The sequence below is a fragment of the Mobula birostris genome, chromosome 6 (assembly GCF_030028105.1).
Source record: "Mobula birostris isolate sMobBir1 chromosome 6, sMobBir1.hap1, whole genome shotgun sequence".
NCBI lineage: Eukaryota > Metazoa > Chordata > Chondrichthyes > Myliobatiformes > Myliobatidae > Mobula > Mobula birostris.
The window spans coordinates 4728846-4753041 of NC_092375.1; the positions used below are offsets into that span (position 1 = coordinate 4728846).

The 24196-nt window shown below is 42.6% G+C and overlaps 1 protein-coding gene across 2 annotated transcripts in view; it reads right to left on the reverse strand.

The window, feature by feature from the left end:
• The window catches only part of rsph1 (radial spoke head component 1), a 34172-nt gene extending 14807 nt beyond the window's left edge, over window positions 1-19365 (reverse strand). Inside the window, exons 1-5 of one of the 2 annotated variants that reach the window (XM_072259830.1) lie at window positions 18732-19365; window positions 16826-16939; window positions 15059-15164; window positions 8676-8766; window positions 358-493 (exon numbers count right to left, since the gene is read on the reverse strand). In XM_072259830.1, the coding sequence (XP_072115931.1) occupies window positions 358-493; window positions 8676-8766; window positions 15059-15164; window positions 16826-16939; window positions 18732-18785 (501 nt within the window). In that variant the 5' untranslated portion in view covers window positions 18786-19365. The remainder of the gene's footprint in view (window positions 1-357; window positions 494-8675; window positions 8767-15058; window positions 15165-16825; window positions 16940-18731) is intronic. The other variant, XM_072259831.1, reaches the window with a different exon arrangement.
• Between the last annotated feature and the right edge of the window lie 4831 nt (window positions 19366-24196).

Sequence of the window (24196 nt, forward strand, 5' to 3'; positions counted from 1 at the left end):
TGAAGAACCAATGAAAGGGCATCTGCTGTTGGCTTGTTGTGTCGGTAGGCAAACTGGAGCCCATCCAATTTGCCTCTCAGGCAGAAGTTGATATGTTTTGAGGTGAAGGAGTACAAGCTGGCAGTAGATGGGTGAAACCAGCTGAGGTAGGTGGGGGAGGAAAGATTATGTGAAACGCTGGAAAGTGCGAGGCAGAAGAGGTGAAGGCTGAAGAAGTGATATGATAAGGGAAGAGAGTGGACCATGGGAGAAAGAGAAGGAGGAGGGGCATCAGAGGGAGGTGATGGGTATGCAAGGAGAAGAGAAGTGAAACAAGACAAGACATGGCCAAGGTAAATGGCTAGAGATGGCACTTACATTGTTATTGAGAAAGTGGCCCTGGTATCGGTGATTCAGGTGAATGAGCTCTCCAGCCTCCACTTGTTTTCCATGAACCCAGTTTCCCACGTATTTCGATCCTGTCAGGGCATAGACGTAGGTCCCCTGTCCGTGCCTGGGGAAGAAAGACCCAATAGGCATGATCAGATGACAGACTAAGACTTTTTATTCTCCTTATTATCACTCCATGGGCCACTGAGCATGCTGTCAGATTTACGTTAGTTTTATAAGCATGTCAAAGTTACTCGTGGCACAGGGAATAACTGGTTGATTTTGAGACTCAGATACAGATTCAGGTTTATTTATCACATGTACATAAAACCATACAGTGAGATGTGTCATTTGCATTAACAACTAACACACATTTGGCATCAACATAGCATGCTCACGCTAAGCAAAGCAACACAGAACACAACAAAGCAGAACATACTGAGCAATAAAGCTGCAACAGCAAAATAAGCCCTGTTCCTCTCTCCCTCCCATCCACACACACACATCCCTCTAACCCCAGAGGAAGGCTCCAACCGTCAGTGGACTCGTGGATTCGCAGATGGTAGGCTTGACTTCCCCGGTGATCCTTCGAAAGTGGAGCGGAGGCTTAGGTTTAGACTCTGGCCTGCCCTCCAATTCCTCCATATTCCTGTCCCTGGACTCTAACCTGACCCCTAAATACCACCTCTGTCCCTAAAACCATCCAGATGAACCCAAACAAAATTAAAAACTAACTAAATCTGAGTGGCGACCTTTGTAAATTGTAAATTCCCAGGCTCAAAGCCTAATCTATAATCATAAAACCATAAGACATAGGAGCAGAATTAGGCCATTCAGTCCATCGAGTCTACTCTGCCATACGATCATGGATGATCCTGGATCCCACTCAACCCCATACACCTGCCTTCTCACCATGTCCTTTGATGCCCTGACCGATCAGGAAATGATCAATTTCCACCTTATGCACGGATTTGGCGGTCTGTAGCAGAGTATTTTACAAATTTACTACTCTCTGGCTAAAAATATTCCTCCATATCTCTGTTCTAAAGGGTCACCCCTCAAGTTTGAGGCTGTGCCCTCGAGTTCTGGATACCCCTTCCACGGGAAACATCCTCTCCACATCCACCCTATCTAGTACTTTCAACATTCAGTAAGTTTCAATGTGATCCCCCCCACCTCCCGTATTCTTCTAAATTCCAATGAATACAGGCACAAAGCTGGCAAACACACCTCATATGTTAACCCCTTCATTTCCAGGATCATCCTCGTGAATCACCTCTGGACTCTCTCTAATGGCAACACATCCTTTCTGAGATATTGTACCTAAAACTGTTGACAATACTCCAAGTGCAGCCTGACTAGTATCTTATAAAGGATTGACATTATCTCCTTCCTTTTATATTCTATTCCTCTTGAAATAAATGTCAACATTGCATTTGCCTTTACCACAGACTCAACCAGTAAATTAACCTTCTGGGAGTCTTGCACGAGGACTCCTAAGTCCCTCTGCACCTCTGATGTTTGAATCTTCTCCCCATTTAGATAATAGTCTGCACTATTGTTCCTTTTACCAAAATGCATTATCATACATTTCCCATCACTGTATTCCATCTGCCACTTTTTTGCCCATTCTTCCAATTTGTCGAAGTCTTCCTGCAATCACATTACTTCCTCAGCATTACCTAACCTTCCACCCATCTTCGTTATCATCTGCAAACTTTGCCACAAAGCCATCAATTCCATTATCCAAATCACTGACAAACAATGTGAAAAGGAGTGGTCCCAGTACTGACCCCTGAGGAACACCATTAGTCACTGGCAGCAAACCAGAAATAGCCCCCTTATTCCCACTTGCTGCCTCCTGCCTGTCAGCCATTCCTCTATCCATCAGTGATGCTTCAAATAATTATATTGAAATGCATCACGTAGCTGAACACCTTTGTAAAGGAAATGAAAAGATTTGTGAAGGTTTGGTAATTACTGTCAAATCTAAGACTTTTTCTTTCTGAACATATGTCTGACGTACTGGCTAAGGGAATATTTCTGAACACTTATATGAACTTACTGCTGAAGTCTTCGGAAATTAAGACTAAATAAGAAATAAAATATATGGACTATTAGCTAGTATCATGAAATTGAAGGTGATTTGGGGATCAATGGAAGATGACTATAAATTGCACATTGCACATTTAGACGGGGACATAGCATAAAGGGTTTTACTCCTCACGTTTCTGAAAGATGTAAGTAACAAAGTCAATTCAATTCAATTCAACCCATACCTTCTGGTTCCATGCATAGACTGCCCCAGTTGTCTCTCATAGGCCTACTTTTTCTCTGGTTGTTCTTTTGGTCTTAACGTACTTAGAGAATGCCTTCAGATTCTTGTGACTTCTCTTCGCCTTCTTAAGTACATTCCTAGATGTTTTATATTCATAAGAAGCCTCTCCTGTCATTAGTTTCCCAAACCAGTTATATGTTTCCCCTTTTCTCTTTATGCAATCTTCAATATCTCTTGACATCCCAGGTTACCCTGGTTTTGACCTTTACAGGAATACACTGGCCCTGAACTCGTTCTTTCTCTTTGCATAGATGTAGACTTAAAAGGAAGAAAACCTTTAAGTTGCACAATATATTTTAATGATCAGGAAAATCAAGCATGTTTTATTGCAGTGGAGCTGCTGTGCTATTTGAGCTGGCTGATGTTGCTTCTAAATATGTTTTTACTTGTGCAAAATATTACTCTTAAATTTTGATTTGCATTCTTTTGCAATGCTGTTAGCATAGCATGGGGGGGCTAATATTGTGTTACTTGGCCTCTATCACAAGGAAAATACTTTGAAAGACTTTGTAAAGTGTGGACTAACTTACTTTATTTAATAAAATATTATATTTCATTTAAAATATTACTCAGAACAATTTTATAGTGATATAGATAACACACTGAATCAGTACATTGCCTGAGACTTTTCACTTGTTCTCGCCTCCATGAAAATTTCAAGCCCTGAGCACAAGATTTCAGATGAGGCACCGTGCAGTTCTGCAAGAGGGTTGCTCTGTCATTGCTAATTTGTGTTAAGTCATCAATTGACAAAATGGAGACACAAAAGAGTGTACAAACTGGACCCTGGAGCAGCTGAGGGAAATTGGTGGTAAATTGGATTAGTAGGTATGCAGATGATACAAAGATAGGTGGAGTTGTGGATAATGAAGTAGGTTTTCAAAACTTGCAGAGAGATTTAGGTCAGTTAGAAGAGTGGGCTGAAAGATGGCAGATGGAGTTTAATGCTGAAAAATGTGAAGTGTTACATTTTGGTAGGACTAATCAAAATAGGACATACATGGTAAATGGTAGGGCATTGAAGAATGCAGTGGAACAGATGATCTAGGAATAATGGTGCATAGTTCCCTGAAGGTGGAATCTCATGTGGTTAGGGTAGTGAAGAAAGCTTTTGGTGTGCTGGCATTTATAGATCAGAGCATTGAGTATAGGAGTTGGGATGTAATGTTGAAATTGTATAAGGCATTGGTAAGGCCAAATCCGGAGTATTGTGTACAGTTCTGGTCACCGAATTATAGGAAAGATGTCAATAAAATTGAGAGAGTACAGAGGAGGTTTACTAAAATGTTGCCTGGGTTTCATCTCCTAAGTTACAGAGAAAGGTTGAACAAGTTGGGTCTTTATTCTTTGGACCGTAGAGGTTGAGGGGGGACTTGACAGAGGTGTATAAAATTATGAGGGGGATTGATAGAGTTTACGTGGTTAGATTTTTTTCCATTGAGAGTGGGGAAGATTCAAACAATAGGACATGAGTTGAGAGTTAGAGGACAAAAGTTTAGGGGTAACACGAGGGGGAACTTCTTTACTCAGAGAGTGGTAGATGTTTGGAACGAGCTTCCAGCAGAAGTGGTTGAGGCAGGTTCTATGTTGTTGTTTAAAGTTAAATTGGATAGATATATGGACAGGAAAGAAATGGAGGGTTATGGGCTGAGTGCAGGTCGGTGGGACTAGGATAGGGTAAGAGTTCGGCATGGATTAGAAGGGCTGGGATGGCCTGTATCCGTGCTGTAATTGTTATATGGTTATGGTTATATGGTTATATTCTGATTAGGTTTCCCATGAGCACACAGTTTAACAGTTAAGGATGTAATGCTGAGGCTTTATAAGACACTGGTCAGATCACATTGGAGTATTAAGAGTAGTTCTGGGCCCTTTATCTAAAAGGTGTACCGGCATTGGAGAGGGTCCTGAGGAGTTTCACGAGAACTATCCTGGGAATGAAAGGGCTAACATACGAGGATCAGTCGATGGCTCTTGGACTGTACTCACTGGAGTTCAGAAGAATGGTTTGTGGGGGGGGGGGGTGATCTCATAGAAACCTATTGAATATTGAAAAGCTTAATTAGAGTGGACATGGAGAGGATGTTTTCCAGAGTGAGGGAGTCTAGGATCAGAGGGCACAGATAGAGTGGATGTGGAGAGGATGTTTCCTATAGTGGGGGAGTCTAGGACCAGAGGACACAGATAGAGTGGATGTGGAGAGGATGTTTCCTACAGTGGGGGACTCTAGGACCAGAGGACACAGATAGAGTGGATGTGGAGAGGATGTTTCCTATAGTGGGGGAGTCTAGGACTAGAGGACAGAGACAGAGTGGATGTGGAGAGGATGTTTCCTATAGTGGGGAGTCCAGGACCAGAGGACACAGACAGAGTGGATGTGGAGAGGATGTGGGGGAGTCTAGGATCAGAGGGCACAGCCTCAGAACAGAAGGATGCCCCTTCAGAACAGAGACGATGAAAATTGCTTTAGCCAGAGGATGGTTAATTTGTGGAATTCCTTGCCACAGACAGCTGTGGAGGCTGTCACTGGGTTTATTTAAAACAGAGGTTGATAGATTCGTGATTAATAAGGGCATCAAAAATTATGGGAAGAGGGTGGAAGAATGGGGTAGCGAAGGGTACCAATTCAGCCATGATAGAATGGTGGAGCAGATGATCAGCCAAGGGGCCTGGTTCTGCTCCCATGTCTTCTGGCCTTACAAGCAGCCCCAAGCCTGCCCAGTACTTGGATGGAAGATGACCTAGGGAGAAAGTCAAAGATACAACACTGAAACAGGTCCTTCAGCCCATCAAATATATACTGACCATCAACCACCCACTTACACTAATCCCACATTATTTTCTCATTTCTGCATTAATCCAAGTTTATTTTCCCTCACTCTCATCAGCTACTATACCTCAAATCCTACAGTCATCTGAACACTAGGGACAATTTACAGTGGCCAATTAACCAATGAACTTGCAGGTCTTTGGGATGTGGGAGGAAACCAGAGCATCCAGAGGAGTCTCAGCTGGTCACAGGGACCACGTACAAGCTCCACACAGACAGTTCCTGCCACTGCTTTATCCATGGAAGAATCTTTCCTGTAATATTATGGGCTCATAGCTTGTCAAGTAGCCTCATGAATGGCACCTTCTCAAAGGCCTACTGAAAATCCAAGTACACAACATCAACCAATTATCCTTTGTCTATCCTGCTTGCTTATACCTTCAAAGAATTCCAACAGATTTGTCAGGCAAGATTTTTCCTTGAGAAAACCATGCTGACTATGGCCTATTTTATCATGTGTCTCCAAGTACCCTGACACCTCATCTTTAATAATTGATTCCGACATTTCCCAGCCACTGAGATCAGACTGAATGGCCTATAGTTTCCTTTCTTCTGCCTCTCTCCTTTCTTGAAAAGTGGAATAACATTTGTAATTTTGCAGTCTTCCAGAAACATTTCAGAATCTAGTAATTCTTGAAAGATGATTATTAATGCTTCCACAATCTCTTCAGTCACCTCTTTCAGAACTCAAGGGTGTATACCATCTGGATCAGGTGACTTAACTACCTTCAGACCTTCCAGTTTCCCCAAGAACCTGGTCTCTGTTATTGCTAATGTCAGCCATTTCATGATGCCTAACACCTGGAACTTCTACCATACTTCTGGTGTCTTCCATAGTGAAGACTGAATCAAAATACTTATTCAGTTCATCCACCATTTCGTGGTCCCCATTTCTATCTCTCCAGTATTGCTTTCCAACAGTGTAATATCCACTCTCACCTCTCTTTTACACTTTATGTCTCTGAAGAATCTTTTGATATATTATTTGATATTATTGGCTAGTTTATTTTTGTATTCTATCTTTACCTTCTTTTTTTGGCATGTGTCTACGTGCGTGCGCATCTGTGCATGTGCGTGCGTCCGTGATGATGTCTTTTTCATGGCTTTTACAAGGCGCGAAGCGAGAGAGAGACTGTGTGGCGCGTCATTCCTCACACAGACATTTTCGCAGTATTTTTCCCTTTATTTTATGAGGTTGAGTTGCGATCTCGACACTCAACCTGGCACGGATGGAAAGTGTACTCAGGAGAGGACCTGACTGGTTTCGAACCCAGGTCTGGCACCGATGTCATTGTGCCACCAGCCGGCCCTATCTTTACCTTCTTAGACTTTTTTTTAGTTGCCTTCTGTTGGTTTTTAAAAGCTTGCCAATTCTGCAACTTCCCAAGATTTTTTTCCTATTTTATATGCCCACTCTTTAGCTTTAATGTTGGCTTTTACTTCTCTTGTTAGCCACGGTTGTGTTATCTTTCCTTTAGAATACTTCTTTCTCTTTGGGATGTACATATCCTGTGCCTTCCAAATTGCTTCCAGAAATTCCAGCCATTGCCGCTGTGTCGTCATCCCTGCCAGTGTTCTTTTCCAATTAATTCTGGCCAACTCCTCTCTCATGCCTCTAATTCTCTTTACTCTACTGTAACACTGATACATCTGATTTTAGCTTCTCCTTCTCAAATTTCAGTGTGAATTCCATCATTTATAATTGTCTACCCCTCAGTGTTCCTTTACCTTGAGCTCTCTAATCAATTCTGGTTCATCACACAACACCCAATCCAGAATATCTGACCCTCTAGTGGGCTCAACCACGAGCTGCTTTAAAAAGTCATCTCTTAGGCACCGTAGAAATTCCCCCCTCCTGGAACCCAGCACCAACCTGATTTTCACAATCTACCTGTGTATTGAACTGCCCCTTGACTATTGTAACGTTGCCCTTTTAGCATGCATTTTTACCTCCTGCTGTAACTTGTATTCCAATTGACAACTGTATGCATGCTTTTACAAGAATCTCAGTCATATTCCACATAAGAAAACAGAGCATAAGTGTGCAACTGAGAGGGTGTGACTGATGGAACTCATGATGGTCACAACTATTCAGCATATTTACACACAACATAGATAATCAGTCTGAAAGCTGCAAACCTACAGTATGCGAATAGTATGGCATTGTAAACATAGTTGATGGAAACATTAAAATAGGGAGATTCAGGAGAAGGGGCAATGGTGGGTACTGGCACCTTAAAACCAGTTGCTTCGGGCAGATGGAGCTCATCAGTCGTGGTTGGGAGCTCATCTAGGAGAAGGAAAACTCTGATCTCAAACCTCTGCTGCCTTGCGGCTACACCGTCTCCCGGGGAAGGCTTCGGGAGTAAGCCCTGAGGGAAAAATCCGGAGCTGGAGTCCCTAAGGCAGTCCAGCATTGAGTTCAATACTGACTGGCAACTCCTGCGACACTGCTGGTACCAAACTATATCAGTCTCTGCCGTTCCTCTGGGGTTCTTTAGATGTGTGGAGAGAGCAGGCTTGCTACATGGGCATCAGCTTGCTCTCTATATTGTATTGCCCTGGCTTGCATATCTACACAGCTAGGACGCGATATCCATGGTCAACTCTGACCAACAGAGGCCCTCACCAATAGGTCCAGTGATTTAGAATACATATAGAAAGTGGATTCAGGCAGGTACATATGGAGTCATCTTTTTTTTGAGCAGGTGAGAAAACCACCTCAGGTGAGCCAATTGTAGGACTATTGTAACTCTATCAATACATGATATTCTGCCTGTCCCAGAGCTCAATGAAAATTCAGAAAAGTTCCAGTTCAATTATCATTCAATCATACATGAATACAGCCAAATGAAACAGCGTTCCTCTGGGGTCAAGATGCAAAAGACAGTAGTAACAGTCATAAAGAGCACAAGGCACATATAGCATCTTTACTGTGATGATAGCAGTAAACATACTGTACAGTCACGCAGAAATAAAATAGCCTCAGTCCCTGAGTGACATGCCTGTAAACTGATGGTGCCTGGGTGTTGTCGGCAAGGACAAGCAGTTCTCAGCTGTGAGAGAACGGGTAAAGCTCAGAGTTTAACATTCTTCCTGAATTGTCCTGGGGCATTTTCTGATACGACTTTGGCTTACCTTTGGTGAGCCAGCCATTCTCCACTGTATGTATCACCGTTTGGATAGTAGTAAGTTCCGTCTCCATGCCGTTGATCATTTGCCCAACTCCCTGTATTATCACACATAGAAAAGTGTCATTAGATCACAAGTGAGACATTGAGCTCTTTGCTGTGTGTTGCATATTAAAGGCTCCTTTCATCAAAAGGGGGAAGACTATACCTGCATAAAATATTCCGGGTGTGTCTCCAGGAGCTGGTATAATTGCAAACAGAACTGTTCCCTTCGCATTAATACTGTCAGAGAGGAGGTACAGGAGCCTGAAGACACACACTCAATGATTCAGAAACAGTTTCTTCCCCTCTGCCATCAGACTTCTGAATGGACAGTGAGCCCATGGACACTACCTCATTATACTTCGTTTGTTACACTATTTTTGCAGTTAATTTATTTATCACATGTACACTGAGACAGATTGTGAAATGCGTCATTTGGGTTCAGAAGGTTGTGCTGGGGCAGCCTGCGAGTGTTGCCACACATTCCAGTGCCAACAATGTTCAGAAGAACAAATGTCAGTGTTAATAAACAAGATTCTGATTCACTCTTTTGTACAAATCCTCCAACAATTAGCTTAGATAATAGTTGGTTGTATCTGCATGTTAACTTTCAGTGTTTCGTGTACAAGGACACCAAGATCCCTCTGAACACCAACACCTTTCAATCAATCACCATTTGAAAAAATGATCTGCTTTGCCACTAAGGTAACCCCTCAACATTAATCACATTTTTCTGCAATATCCTAACTCACTTACTTGGAGCCTAACTGCTCAGGAACAGGCCCTTCAGCCCAACTGGTCTATACTGACCAAGATTCCCACTTAAGCTAGTCCCTTTTGCTGTGCTTCAAAGTTCAAAAGTTCAAAGTAAATTTATTACCAAAGTGTGCATATGTCACCATATACAGCCTTGTGATTCATTTCCTTGTAGGTGTCCAAAATAAAAATTTACTGTAGAGTCAATGAAAAACTACACACACAAATATTTTTATTTCTTCATTTACGGGATGTGGGCGTCACCAGCTAAGCCAGCATTTATTTCCCATCCCTAGTTGCCCTTGAGAAGGTGGTGATGAGTTGCCTTCTTGAACCGCTGCCGTCCCTGAGGTGTAGGAACACCCACAGTGCTGTTAGGGAGGGAATTCCATGATTTTGACTCGACAACAATGAAGGAATGCCACTATGTTTCCAGGTCAGGATAGTGAGTGACTTGGAGGGGGATTTCCAAGGGGTGGTGTTCATCGGCCTCTGCTGTTCTCGTCCTTCTAGATGGTAGTGGTTGTGGGTCTGGAAGGTGCTGCCTTTGGAACTTTGGTGTGTTGTTGCAGTGCATCTTGTAGACAGTACACACGGCTGCAACTGTCCGTCGATGGTGCGGGATTGGATGCTTGTGGAAGGGTTACCAATCAAGTGAGCTGTCTTGTACTGGATGGTGTCAAGCTTCTTGAGTGTTGATGGAGCTGCACTCATCCAGGCGAGTGGCGAGTATTCCATTACACTCCTGACCTGAGCCTTGAAGATGGTGGGCAGGCTTTGGGGAGTCAGGAGGTGAGTTACACGCTGCAAGATTCCTAGCCTTTGACCTGCTCTGGTAGCCACAGTGTCTATATGGCCAGACCAGTTCAATTTCCTGTCAACAGTAACCCCCAGGATGTAGATAGTAGGGGATTCAGTGATGGTGATGCCACTGAATGTCAAGGGTCAATGGTTATAGCCTCTCTTGTTGGAGATAGTCATTGCCTGGCACTTGCGTGGCTCGACTGTTACTTGTCACTTGTCAGCCCAAGCCTGGATATTGTCCAGGTCCTGCTGCATTTGGGTATGAACTGCTTCACTATCTGAGGAGTCACGAATGGAGCAGAACATTGTACTGTCATCTGCGAACATCCCCACTTCTGACCTTATGACGGAAGGAAGGTCATTGATGAAGCAGCTGAAGATGGTTGGTCCAAGGACACTTCCCTGAGGAACTCCTGCAGTGATGTCCTGAGGATGAGATGATTGATCCATATCCCTCTGTACCTTTTATCCATTATCTATCCAAGTCTTTTAAATGTTATTGTGCCTGCCCCAAAAACTTCCTCTGGCAGCTCGTTTCACAGACGGGCCGATCTCTGTGTGAAACTGCTGCAATTAGATTCCTCTTTAAAGCCTCCCCTCTCACCCTAAATCTTGAATCTCCAATGCTGGGACAAAGACTGTGCGTGCATTCATCCCATCTACGGCCCCTAGAATTTTACTTTTATACACTGATTCTTTTTTAACTTCCTCGTCACCCTTGACTTGATATTTTCCATTAGACTGTTTATCTGTTCAGCCATTTTCTTCCCCCCCCCCCGATAATTTTTCTAGCCTTGGTCCATAGGGGGTGCAAGTTAACTAATATTTTGCTTTTTATACAGAAATATTTAGACCATAAGACTACATGACATAGGAGCAGCTATGCTATTCTCTGCTATTCCATCATGGCTGATTTATTATCGTTCTCAAATACATTAGTCATAGAAAAGTACAGCACAGAAACAGGCCCTTCAACCCATCTAGTCCATGCCAAACCATTTAAACTGCCTATCCAAACTTGCCTTAGATGTTGAAATCAAGCTTGCATGCATCATTTGCTCTGGCAACTCATTCCACACATTCACGGCCCTCTAAGTGAAGACATTTTCTCACATGTTCCCCTTAAACTTTTCACCTTTCACCCTTAACCCATGACTTCTGGTTGTAATCCCATCTAACCTCAGTGGAAAAAGCCTGCTTGCATTTACCCTATCTATACTCCTCAATTTTGTATACTTCAATCAAATCTCCCCTCAATCTTCTATGTTCCAGGGAATAAAGTCCAAACCTATTCAATCTTTCCTTCTAACTCAGATCCTACAGACCCAGCAACATACTTGTAAATTTTCTCTGTACTCCTTCAACCTTATTTACAGTACATCATTCCTGTAGGTAGGTGACCAAAGCTGCACACAATACTCCAAATTAGGCTTCACTAACGTTTTATACAACTTCAGCATAACGTCATATCTCCTGTATTCAACACATTGATTTATGAAGGCCAATATTCCAGAAGCTTTCTTTACGACCCATCTGTGATGTCACTTTCAATGAATGATAGACCTATATTCTCAGATCCCTTTGTTCTGCTGTACTCCGTAGTGCCCTACTGTTCATCATGTAAGACCTACCCTGGTTGGTCCTATCAAAGTGTAAATTCTCACACTTGTTTGCATTAAATTCCATCTGCCATTTATCAGCCCATTTTTCCAGTTGTCCACTGCACACTATTTTGGTGTCATCTGCAAACTTGCTGATCCAGTTAGCCACATTATCATCCAGACCATTGATATAGACGACAAACAACAATATACCCAGCACCGATCCCTGTGGCACACCACTAGTCACAGGCCTCCAGTCAGAGAGGCAACCCCCTACTACCACTCTCTGGCTCCCCCCTCAAAGCCAAGGTCTAATCCAACTTACCACCCCATCTTGAATGCCGAGTAACTGAACCTTTGAGACCAACCTCCCATGTGGAGCCTTGTCAAATTCCTTGCTAAAGTCCATGTAGACAAAATCCGCTGCCTTGCCTTCTCCAGCTTTCCTTGTAACTTCCTCAAAAAACTCTATAAGATTGGTTCCACATGATCTACTTTGCACGAAGTCATGCTGACTACCTTTAAAGTGAAGGTTGATAAATTCTTGGTTAGTCAGGATGTTAAAGGTTATGGGTTGAAAACAGAGTTTATAGAAATGAGGCAAAGAGGCATCAACTTCATGGACCCTATACAGATTACAGAGGAGGAGGTGTTTGCTGTCTTGAGGCAAATTAGGGTGGATAATTCCTGTGCCTGACAAAATGCTCCCTTGGACCCTATGGGAGGCAAGGGAACAAATTGCCAGGACCCTCGCAGAGATATTTAAATCATCCTTGGTGACGGGTGAGATACTGGAGGATACTGGAGGATAGCCAATGTTGTTCTGCTGCTTAGGAAAGGCTTTAAAAATACCAGGAAATTATAGGCCAATGAGCCTAATATCAAAAGTGAAAATGTTATTAGAAGGTATTCCAACGGAACAGATATATGAGTGTGTGAATAGACATGCTGTAATACCTTCTAATAATTGGAGTAATCCATCCTAGTTTGTCTCAAGACAGCTAATACCTCCTCTGTAATCTGCATAGGGTCCGTGAAGTTGATGCTGCTTTGCCTCACTTCTATAAACTCTGCTTTCAACCCACAACCTTTAACATCCTGACTAACCAAGAACTTATCAACCTTCACTTTAAATATACTTAGTGACTTGGCACTAGAGCTGACCATGCCAATGAATTCCACAGATTTACCACCCTCTGATTAATGAAATTCCTCCTCATCTCTGCTCTTAATTGATGTCCTTCCATTCTGAGGCTGCGTCCTTTGGTTCCAGACTTACCCATGTAGGAAATATCCTCTCCACGTCCTCTCTATCTAGTCCTTTCAATATTCGATAGGTTTCAAGGAGATCCCTCCTCATTCTTCTAAACTTCAGCGAGTACAGGCCCAGAGCCATCAAACTGTCCTAATACCTTAACCCTTTCATTCCCAGAATCATTCTTGTGAACCTCGTCTGGACCCTTTCCAATGCCAGCACGTCTTTTCTTAGACAGGGGCCCAAAGCTGCTCAGAATACTCTAAGTGCGGTCTGACCAATGCCTTATAAAACCTCAGCATTACATTCTTACTTATATATTCTAGCCCTCTCAAGATGAATGCTAACATTGCATTTGCCTTCCTCACCACCGACTCAATCTGCAAGGTAACCTTTAGGTAATACCGCACAAGGACTCCCAAGTTCCTTTTCACCTCTGATTTTTGTGTTTTCTCCCCATTTATAAAATTGTCTATGCCTTTAATCATTCCACCAATGTGCATGACCATGTACTTCCCTGCATTATATTCCATCTGCCAATTCTTTGCCCATTCTCCCAATCTACCCCAGTCTTTCTGACGACTCCCCGATTACTCAACACTCTCTGGCTCTCCACCTAACTTTGTATCATCTGCAAATTTAGACACAAGGACATCAATTCTGTCATCCAAATCATTGGCATAGGGTCTAACATGAAAAGAACTGGTCTCACCACTGGCCCCTGTGGCATAATACTGATCACCAGCAGCCAATCAGAATTCCCACTCTACCTCCTGCCAAGCGCCAACTTTCAATCCATTCCTGTATCTTCCCTGTAATATCATGGGTTCTTATCTTATTTAGCAGCCTCATATGTGGTACCTTGTCAAAGAACTTCTGAAAATCCAAGTAAGCAACATCAACTGACTCTCCTTTGTCTACCCTGCCTATTATTTCCTCAAAGAATTCCAACAGATTTGTCAGGCAAGATTTCCATTTAAAGAAACCATGCTGACTTTGACCGACGTTACCATGGGGCTCCAAGTTCCCTGAAATCTCCTCCTTAATAATGGACTCCAACCTCTTCCCAACCACTGAAGTCAGCCTAACTGCCTTGCAATTTCCTTTCTTCTGGCTTTACAGCCTATATCACACTTCAAAGTAGCTTTTAATAGTGTTACAACACCAGATCACTCCTTCTCAATGTTGTACGATGACTCTGCTCCTCACCATTTCATTTTGTTGAAACAAAATGTAATTATCTGAATTGAATGGTTGAGGCCTAAATCTTGATTCTTGCTTCATGTAGGAACACAGATGGTGTCACCCCCACACTTTGAACTTCGGTTACGGTGCTCAGTTTGGGTGAGTGAAGCACAATACTGTTTATTGTTTTACACTGTTCTGATGATTAACAGAGAAGATAGACCAGTACAGCACAGGAACAGGCCCTTTGGGACACAGTGACGTGCTGAACCAATTAAATTAGTAATCAAATGGCTAATAAACTAATCCTTTCTGCCTACACAATGTCTATATCCTTCCATTTTCCTCACATTCATGTGCCTATCTAGATGCCTCATAAAAGTCCCTAATGTATCTGCCTCTACCACCACATTACAGGCATCCACCATCTCTGTGTAAAAGACTTGCCCCTCTCATCTTCTTTGAAATTACCCCCCCCAACCACCTTAAATGCATGCCCTCTAATAACCCTGGGAAAAAGATATTGCCTGTCTCCTCTATCAATGCATTTCACAATCTTACAAACCTCTATCATTTCTCTCCTCAGTCTCCCCTGGTTCCAGAGAAAACAACCCAAGCTTGTCCAACCTCTCAATATAACACATGCCCTCTAATCCAGGCAGCGTAATGGTAAAGCCTCAAAATCCTTCCTACTGTAAAATACACACAATTTGCTGCTTGCTGTATAATGTGACAATGAAACATCACCTTCGTACTTAGACCCATCCGGATAGTAGAAGATTCCCTGTCCATGCTTTTTGTTCTGCAAGTATTCTCCCACATAACGTGCTCCGTTCTTAAATCTGTATGTTCCCTGCAACATAAATCAGAGTCTTTGAAATAGGATTGACATTTACAGCTGGTGCCAACAGCCTGACTATGAGTGTGAGAGGGTAATCACCTCATGCTTTGTGAGTAATGAGAGAGCCCCCACAGGTCAGCGTTGTACTTTAGACATGGGATTAACTCCAAATCTGGATGTGTTGCGTGGTCTGGTTTGGGTGGGGATGAAGATTATTTTTATTTAGAGACAGTGTGTGGAATCAGCCTCCTGGCCCATCGAGCCCACTGCCCAGCAAATCATCTATTTAACCCTAGCCTAATCATTGGGTGGCAGGGTGGAGATGTGTCTCTACCAAATGAGGTGTAAGACACTCCTTCCCTCCGTGAGCCACCTGCTTAGCTCCCCACCCCCCACCTTCGATCAGGGTCACGTGAAGCCATAGGAGCATGTGGTGGATGGTTGTGTGAGAGGCTGGTGCACATCACAAGTCCTGGTTATGTGACCACTGATGCCAGGCAGACAATCCCTGAAGAGTATTGATAATAGCTGGGGCCACCCACCCAGAAGAAGGTAATGGCAAACCACTTCTGTAGAAAACTTTGCCAAGAACCATCTTGGTTCAAGAGCATGATCACCTACGTCATACAACATGGCACATAATGATGGTGATGAATCACAGCACCATTTATAATGACCAATTAACCTAATCAGTAGGACATTGATGAAACCCATGCACTCAGGGGAAGGATGTACAAATTTCTTACAGACAGCTCCAGAATTGAATTCTGAACTCTAACATCCTGAGCTGCAATAGTGATTGCTTCTGAGGTGACGCAGCAGAAATTGTGTTGGATGGGATGAAGTTGTAGAGAAAAGGGTGGGAAGTGGGATTTGGATGGGGTAAAACTATGCGGGAAAGGCTGGAAAGAATCATGTTTGAGTGAGCTTGAATGTAGATAGGTGGAATGGGGTTGAGTGAGTTGGCTTGGTGTGAGAGCTGAGCACAAACTGGAGTGAATTCTGCCCACAATGAATAAAAGGGAACATGCTGGAAATACTCAGCAGAGTTTGTTGAGAGCGAAACAGGATTAATGTTTAAGATCAATGAATTTTTAATCAATATTTTGTATACCATCAGAATCACCACAAAGTCTACTCTTCATACACAGAACAATGATAATGCAGAGTATTAAAAGGAATAATCCTAGTGCTGTGTTCAAGGTTCAAAGTACATTTATTAACGAAGTACATACATGTCACCATATACAACCCCGAGATTCATTTTCTTGCAGGCATTCACAGTAAATACAAAGAAACACAATAGAATCGATGAAAAACCTCACACAATTAGATGGACAAACAACCAATGTACAGAAGACAACAAACTGTGCAAATACAAAAACCCAAAATAATAAGACTAAATAAATAATAAATATTGACAACATGGGATGAAGGGTCATTGAAAGTGAGTCCATAGGTGGTGGGAACAGCTCGGTGATGGGGTGAGTGAAGTTGAGGAGCCACACTGCCCAGCAACCCACCTATTTCACCCCAGTTTCATCACAGGGCAATCTACAATGACCAATGACCCTACTAACCAGGCGCTGTGTGGGCTGGTGCTGCTTGCCCTTTGAATCGAAGTGCCTGTCAGTGCGTCAGTGTGAACAGTAGCCATTTAGCGACGTTCTTACCATGCCATGTCTTTTGCCATGCTCATAGGATCCTTCATAGGTGTCCCCGCTGGGCAGCACCGCTTTCCCTTGCCCATGCCTCTCGTTATCTGCATTCCGCTCACCTTCATATTCCTGGCATAAGAACCATTGGCACAAGCAGGTTAAAAAGTTTGACTCTGAGAGATGCTGCTCTGCATAGAAGGAAGGCTGAGAAAAGCACTGTCGAGGAACACGCACACCAGAGATTCTGCACTCCGCAGATGGTGGAAATCCAGAGCAACAGACACAGGATGCTGGAGGAACTCAGCACCTAAGAAAGGGAATAAACAGTCGACATTTCGGGGTGAGACCCTTCATTCGTACTGGAAAGGAAGAGGGCAGAAGCCAGAATAAGAAAGTGGTGGGGAGGGGACAGAGTGCCAGGTGAGACCAGGTGAGCGGGAAGGTGGGTGGGTGGGGGATGGGGATGATGTGATAAACTGAGAGGTTATAGGTGAAAGAGGTAAAGGCCTAAGGAGAAATCTATTAGGAGAGGACAGTGGGTCATAGAAGAAAGGGAAGGAGGTGAACCAGAGGAAGGAATCCCTTTCTTACTTCATCCCCTTTCCCTCACCCACTCACCTTTCCCTTCAACTGGTCTCACCTATCAACTTCTCACAGATCTCCCTTCTGCCTCTGACGCTCTTAAACCGTGGCTTGACTGTTCTGGCTTCTGCCCCCTTCCTTTCCAGTCTCAGCCCAAAACATAGACTGTTTATTCACTGCCATAGGCGCTGCTGGACCTGCCGAGCTCCCCCAGCATTCTGTGTGAGTTGCTCAACATTTCCAGCACCTGCAGAATCTCTGGTGTCACTGATAATAAACCTGATTCGGATTCTGAAACAGTTCCAGTCTTGATTGCTGCCAGAACTGTGTCAAGGTGAGGAGGGAAAAAGGGGAAATGGGTGGCTGATCTCAGTCCTCTATGATAGAGGTGTGCTCCGAAGTGCATAGTAACCCAGTTCAGGTCTGGGGAAGGGAGACTGCACCACTTAGCAACACCCATAAAATGCTGGAGGAACTCAGCAGGCCAGGCAGCGTCTGTAGAGAGGAATAAACAGTTAACATTCAAGGTCGGTTTATTGTCATTCAACCGTACGCATGTATATACCAAATGAAACAATGTTCCTCTGCACCAAGCTGCATAACACAGTACGCATAACTCACACACACAAAGTAATCTTACCGCAAATCAGTTAGCAAATAATGAGGTGCATTTACTTCACAAGTTAAAAAGGTAAACGGTATAATGCTACTGGCATGATGAGACCTGGCTGGTGGCAGGGAGTTCAGTCATCTCACGACTTGGGGGAGGAAGCTGTTTCCCATCCTAACAGTCCTTGTCCCAATGCTACGGTACCTCCTGCCTGATGGTAGAGGGTCAAAGAGATTATTGGACGGACTCTCGGATGTCTGGTAATTGCCCCCCTTCATCAGTCCCATTCCTGATACCCTCTCTCATCACATCTCCTCACATGCCCATCACTTCCCTCTGGTGCTTCTCCCCCTTACCTGTCTTCCATGGCCTTATGTCCTCTCCTATCAGATTCCCTCTTCTCTAGCCCTTTATCTCTTTCACCAATTGCCTTCCCAGCTCTTTACTTCTCTCCTCCCCCCCTCCCAGTTTCATCTATCACCTTTTATTTATTCTTCCCCTCCCTCACCTCCTTACTCTGACTTCTCCTCATCCTTTCCAGTCCTGAAGAAGGGTCTTGCCCTGAGACATCCACTGTTCACTCCACAGATGGTGCCTGGCCGACTGAGTTCCTCCAGCATTTTGTGTGTGTGTGTGTTGTTTGGGATAATGGACCTTTCAGTCTGAGACCCTTCCTTGGCCTACCCCTATGGATTGATCAGTCAGGAATTAAGCAATGAGTAAACTCACCCCTAGATAAGGCCCCTGTTCTTCTTCCAGATCCTCAGATTCAGTCAGTGACATAATGCTGCTAGCTCAGGTTTCCCGCCACACACTCTCACCTGTTCGGACCGCAAATGTCTCGGTGTCAGAGCTCACACTTTTTCCTATCTCACTCTCTCTCAGAGACCTCACACTATGTCCTGTCTTCCTCTAGCCCTCTAACACTCCTTTCCACTACTCTCTTATTCAGTCTATCCTTTCTCTCTATTCCCCTCTCTATTGGTTTTTTCTTTATCCCTCTCTATCACTCTTTCCCAAATAAACTCCCTTTATTTCACTGTGTCCTTAACTACCCAAGTCAATCATTTATTCTTCCCTGTTGCCTCTAATCCTCTCTCTATCGCTCCCCATTCCTTCTTTTATCTGTCTTTCTCACTCCTTTTCTCTCTTAATGCCTCTATCTTTTTCTTCAATCACACCACAACACTGATTTTACCCTCTATCTCCCGCTGTGATTCTCTCTGTAAACTTCTACAGCTGCTTTTCCTTTATCTGGCCTTCTCGTCTCTTGCTTTTCCTTCCCCTCTATCTCAACCTCTCTCTCCTGCTCCTTCCCTTTCCTCTCCCACTCTCCTGTCTTTCTCTCCCTGTCCCCCTGCCCCTCCCCCCTCTCTCTCTCTCTCTCTCTCTCTCTCTCTCTTCCTCCTTGAACCCTCTCTTTTCCTTCCTCTCCCCTCTATCAACGCGACCGTTGTTCTGTTTACCGAAACTATGGCAACGCCTTGACCACACCCCCTCCCCGCAGCGTCCTTACGTCATCTGCGCGCTGGGGTTATCAATGAACCGTGTGGGCGAGGCCCGATCCCATTCACACGGCGGGCGCCCGCGGGCTGGTGGTACGCGTGAATAGGGGTGCTGGTTTGTCCCAGGCAGGAGCACGGGCGGGGCTACTTGGGATTGGGATCGGCATTGCATGTGGTTGGGGGCTACATACACTCAGTGGCCACTTTACCTCCTGTACCTAATGCAGGCATCCCACCCTGCAAAAACTCATTTCAGGGAGGTAGCACCCCCGCTCCCCGCAACCTCATATCCCACCCCCCCGGTCGACCTCCAAGGGTGTATGTAATACTTTGTTTAGGGATTTTGTCTAATCTGTAAACCAAGTTGGGTATATAGATAGATAGATAGATAGATATACTTTATTGATCCCGAAGGAAATTGGATTTCGTTACAGCCGCACCAACCAAGAATAGAGCATAAATATAGAAATACAAAAACCACAAACAATCAAACAACAAAATGCAAACTATGCCAGATGGAAAATAAGTCCAGGACCAGTCTATTGGCTCAGGGTGTCTGAGGGAGGAGCTGCAAGTTCGATGGCCACAGGTAGGAACAACCTCCCGTGCCGCCCAGTGTTGTATCTCGGTGGAATGTGGCCGAAGTCCAACAGCAAACAGTTCAGTATTCGGTCTACAGACACGTTCCTCGATTGTAATATGACCCGGATTGCACCGGGATCTATCTATCTATCTAATCTGTAAACCAAGTTGGGTATATGCAGAAAATGTGATATTAAAATATGTACTTATGTTATATTATATTATCATGTTTATTCTATTACACATTTAAGCAGGTGTACAGGGAGTTTGGCTTCATCACGTAGGACATTAATAGTGTAGCTCCTTAGCAGCTAGCCAGCTAGTTTAAATAATGTTAGCTATGCTAATGAACGAATGACACCTGTTTACCTCAACATGTCGTTTACATTTTAACCCACCATGGGCAATAGAAAAGTCACTGTTGCAAACAGTGCAGCGAGCAACACTGTCATTATTGAGGTCGACTGTAAAGCCCGCCCACAGAGAAAACTGATAGGTCTACTTAGCACGAAGAGAGACCAATCAGGAAGCTCCCTCTCTCTCTCCCTCTCAAAAAAATCGATTTCGGGGATACGGTGTATAAGAACATATAATTTGTGGGCATCAGGGAGCTGCTGTCAATATGCGGGAGACTCATGGAACTTCCTGGAGAGGTGGGATGTCTGCTAATGGTCACCGTGGTCTTTTGCTGTTGTAACCCATGCATCTCAAGGTTCAACAAGTCGTGCATTCAGAGCTGCTCTTCTGCACACCACTGTTGTAACGTGTGGCTATTTGAGTTACTGTCACCTTCCTGTCAATTTGAACCAGTCTGGCCATTCTCCTCTGAACTCTCTCATTCACAAAGCATTTTCACCCACAGAACTGTCACTCACTAATTTTTTTTGTTTTTCACACCATTCTCTGTAAACTCTAGAGACTGTAGTGTGTGAAAATCCCAGGAGATCAGCAGTTTCTGAGATACTCAAACCACCCTGTCTGACACCAGCAATCATTCCATGTTGAAGTCACTTACATCACATTTCTTCCCCATTCTGATGTTTGCTCTCAACAACAACTGAACATCTTGACCATCTCTGCATGCTTTTATGCACTGAGTTGCTGTCATGTGATTGGCTGATTAGATATTTGCATGAACAAGAGGGTATACAGGGGTATCTAATAAAGTGGCCACTGAGTGTGCATTCCTGCGGTCTGGGCGTTTCTCCAGAAACATTGAATGTCTGTCTCTTTATCTCATGTCTACAACTCAAATCAGCTGGTGAAAACCGTGTCTTTTTTTTTCCAATCTTTTTTATTGAGTTTCAAATTGATAAACATAACAATGATAATGATACAAAGAGATCGAGATTACACTAATAACGGTTAACGTATACTGACACAGACGCCAAGTAACATATTTAATTTAAACCTCCCAATCTCTTAATAACTGAACAGGAAAAAGATTTTAAAAAAGTTTTTACCCCCTACACTAAAAAAACAAAACAAAACAAAACAAAACAAAAAACAGAAACTGGGCTGCCATATTTCATCGGTTAAAATCATTCTTTGTCATTAACTCCACTGCTCTATACACAAACAAAAAGTTATTAAAAAGGATTCGGAAAAGGTCAACTTACATCACATGAAAATATTGAATAAATCACCTCCAAGTTTCTTCAAATTTAACCAAAGGATCAGTGATACCACTCCTAATTTTTTCCAAGTTTAAACATGTTATAGTTTGGGAAAACCATTGAAATGTAGTAGGGGATTAGGATCTTTCCATTTAAATAAAATGGATCTTCTGGCTATTAATGTAACAAATGCAATCAAACGACAAGCTGAAGGGGATACATGAATAAAGTCTATCATTGGTAATCCAAAAATTGCAGCAATAGGATGAGGTTGTAAATCAATACGCAAAACTACTGAAATAATATCAAAAATGTCTTTCCAATATTTTTCCAAAAGAGGGCAAAACCAGAACGTATGTGTCAAGGAAGCTACCTCAGAAGTACATCTGTCACAGACAGGATTTATATGGCAATAAAAACGAGCTAACTTATCCTTGGACATATGGGCCCTATGAACCACCTTAAGTTGTATCAAAGCGTGTCTAGCACACATTGAAGAAGTGTTAACTAGTTGGAGAATATTCTCCCATTTCTCTATGGGTAAAGATACCTGAAGTTCTCTTTCCCATTCATTCTTAATTTTATCAGACATACCTAAACGTATTTTCGTAATTAAATCATAAACAATTGCTATTAAACTCTTGATAGGGGTTTAAACCTAAAAAAAATTCTGTAATTTCAATTTGATGTTATATCGGAAAAGTAGGTAAAATAACCTTCAAAAACTTTCTAATCTGTAAATATCTGAAAAAATGTGACCTAGGCAAATTATATTTATTAGACAACTTTTCAAAGAACATGAGACAATTATCCATGAATAAATCACGAAAACATATTACTCCCTTCGTTTTCCATAAAAGAAAGGCTTGATCAGTTCTGGATGGTTGGAAGAAAAAATTGGATATAATAGGACTTGATAGGATGAATTTAATCCCAGAAATTTATGAAATTGAAACCATATTTGTAGTGTATGTTTAATTATTGGAGCACAGTAATCATTTGTCTAGTCCTGACGAAGGTCTTGGCCCAAAACGTCGACTGTACCTCTTCGTAGAGATGCTGCCTGGCCTGCTGCGTTCACCAGCAACTTTGATGTGTGTTGCTTGAATTTGTTTATTCAGTTTAGTAAGCCCCTAAAATAGTAGCCAATGAGAACGACGTACAGACTCACACTCAAGGTTCACCCATCGTGGACATTAAATTTCATCCAAATCTTGCGTCCAGAAGGTTAGTTATCAAATATTAATTGCCCAATAATAGAATCTCAAGTTTGGCAATGCCAAACCACCATCCTTTTTTGATTTCTGTAAATATTTCTTAATCTAGGATTTTTATTCTGCCATATATATGAAGAAATTTTAGAATCAGTAATAATATCAAAAAAGGATTTAGAGATGAAAATTGGTACCGTCTGAAATAGATACAGAAATTTAGGTAAAATAATTATCTTAATAGCATTGATTTGACCAATCAATGATGGGGACAATGGGGACCATTTCGTTAATAGTTGTTTAACATGATCAATTAAGGGTAAAAAGTTAACTTTAAATAGATCCTTATGCTTCTTAGTAATTTTAACACCCAAATAAGTAAAATGATTAGTAACCAGTCTAAATGGAGGTTGTTTATAGATTGGAACTTGCATATTTAATGGAAAAAGCTCACTCTTATTAAGATTCAATTTATAACCAGAAAAACTACTAAACTGAGCAAGTAGTAATATTACTGCAGGGATGGATTTCTCTGGATTAGAGATGTATAGTAACAGGTCATCTGCATATAATGATACCTTATGAGTCTCATTCCCACGAATAATGCCAAATAGATTGGGTGAATCACGAAGAACGGTTGCCAAGGGCTCCAAGGCGATATCAAATAGTAAAGAGCTGAAAGGACAGCCCTGTCTAGCACCTTGAAAAAGCCTAGAAAAGGGGGATCTCTGATTATTAGTAAGTACAGAAGCCAGAAGTATATGATATATCAATTTAATCCAAGATATGAATTTTGGGCTAAAATTAAATTTCTCAAGGATGTTAAATAAATATTCCCATTCAGCTCTATCAAACGCCTTCTCGGCGTCAAGTGAAATAACACATTCTGGAGTTTTAGATGAGGAAATATATTCAATGTTCATCAACCTCCTAACATTAAAATACGGATAACGATTTTTAATAACTCCTGTCTGGTCATCAGAAACAATATGTGGCAATACATTTTCCAATCTAATTGCTAATACTTTGGAAAAAATTTTAGAGTCCACATTTATCAAGGATATAGGTCTATATGATGCACATTCAGTGGGGTCTTTATCTTTTTTAGGAATTAAAGAAATAGATGCTTCATAAAAAGATTGTGGTAATTTACCCACTAGCAAGGCATCCTTAAAAATTCTACATAACCAAGGAGAAAGTAGACTTGAAAAAGATTTTAAAAATTCTACTGTATACCCATCCAGGCCGGGTGCTTTACCAGAATTCATCGAGGAAATTGC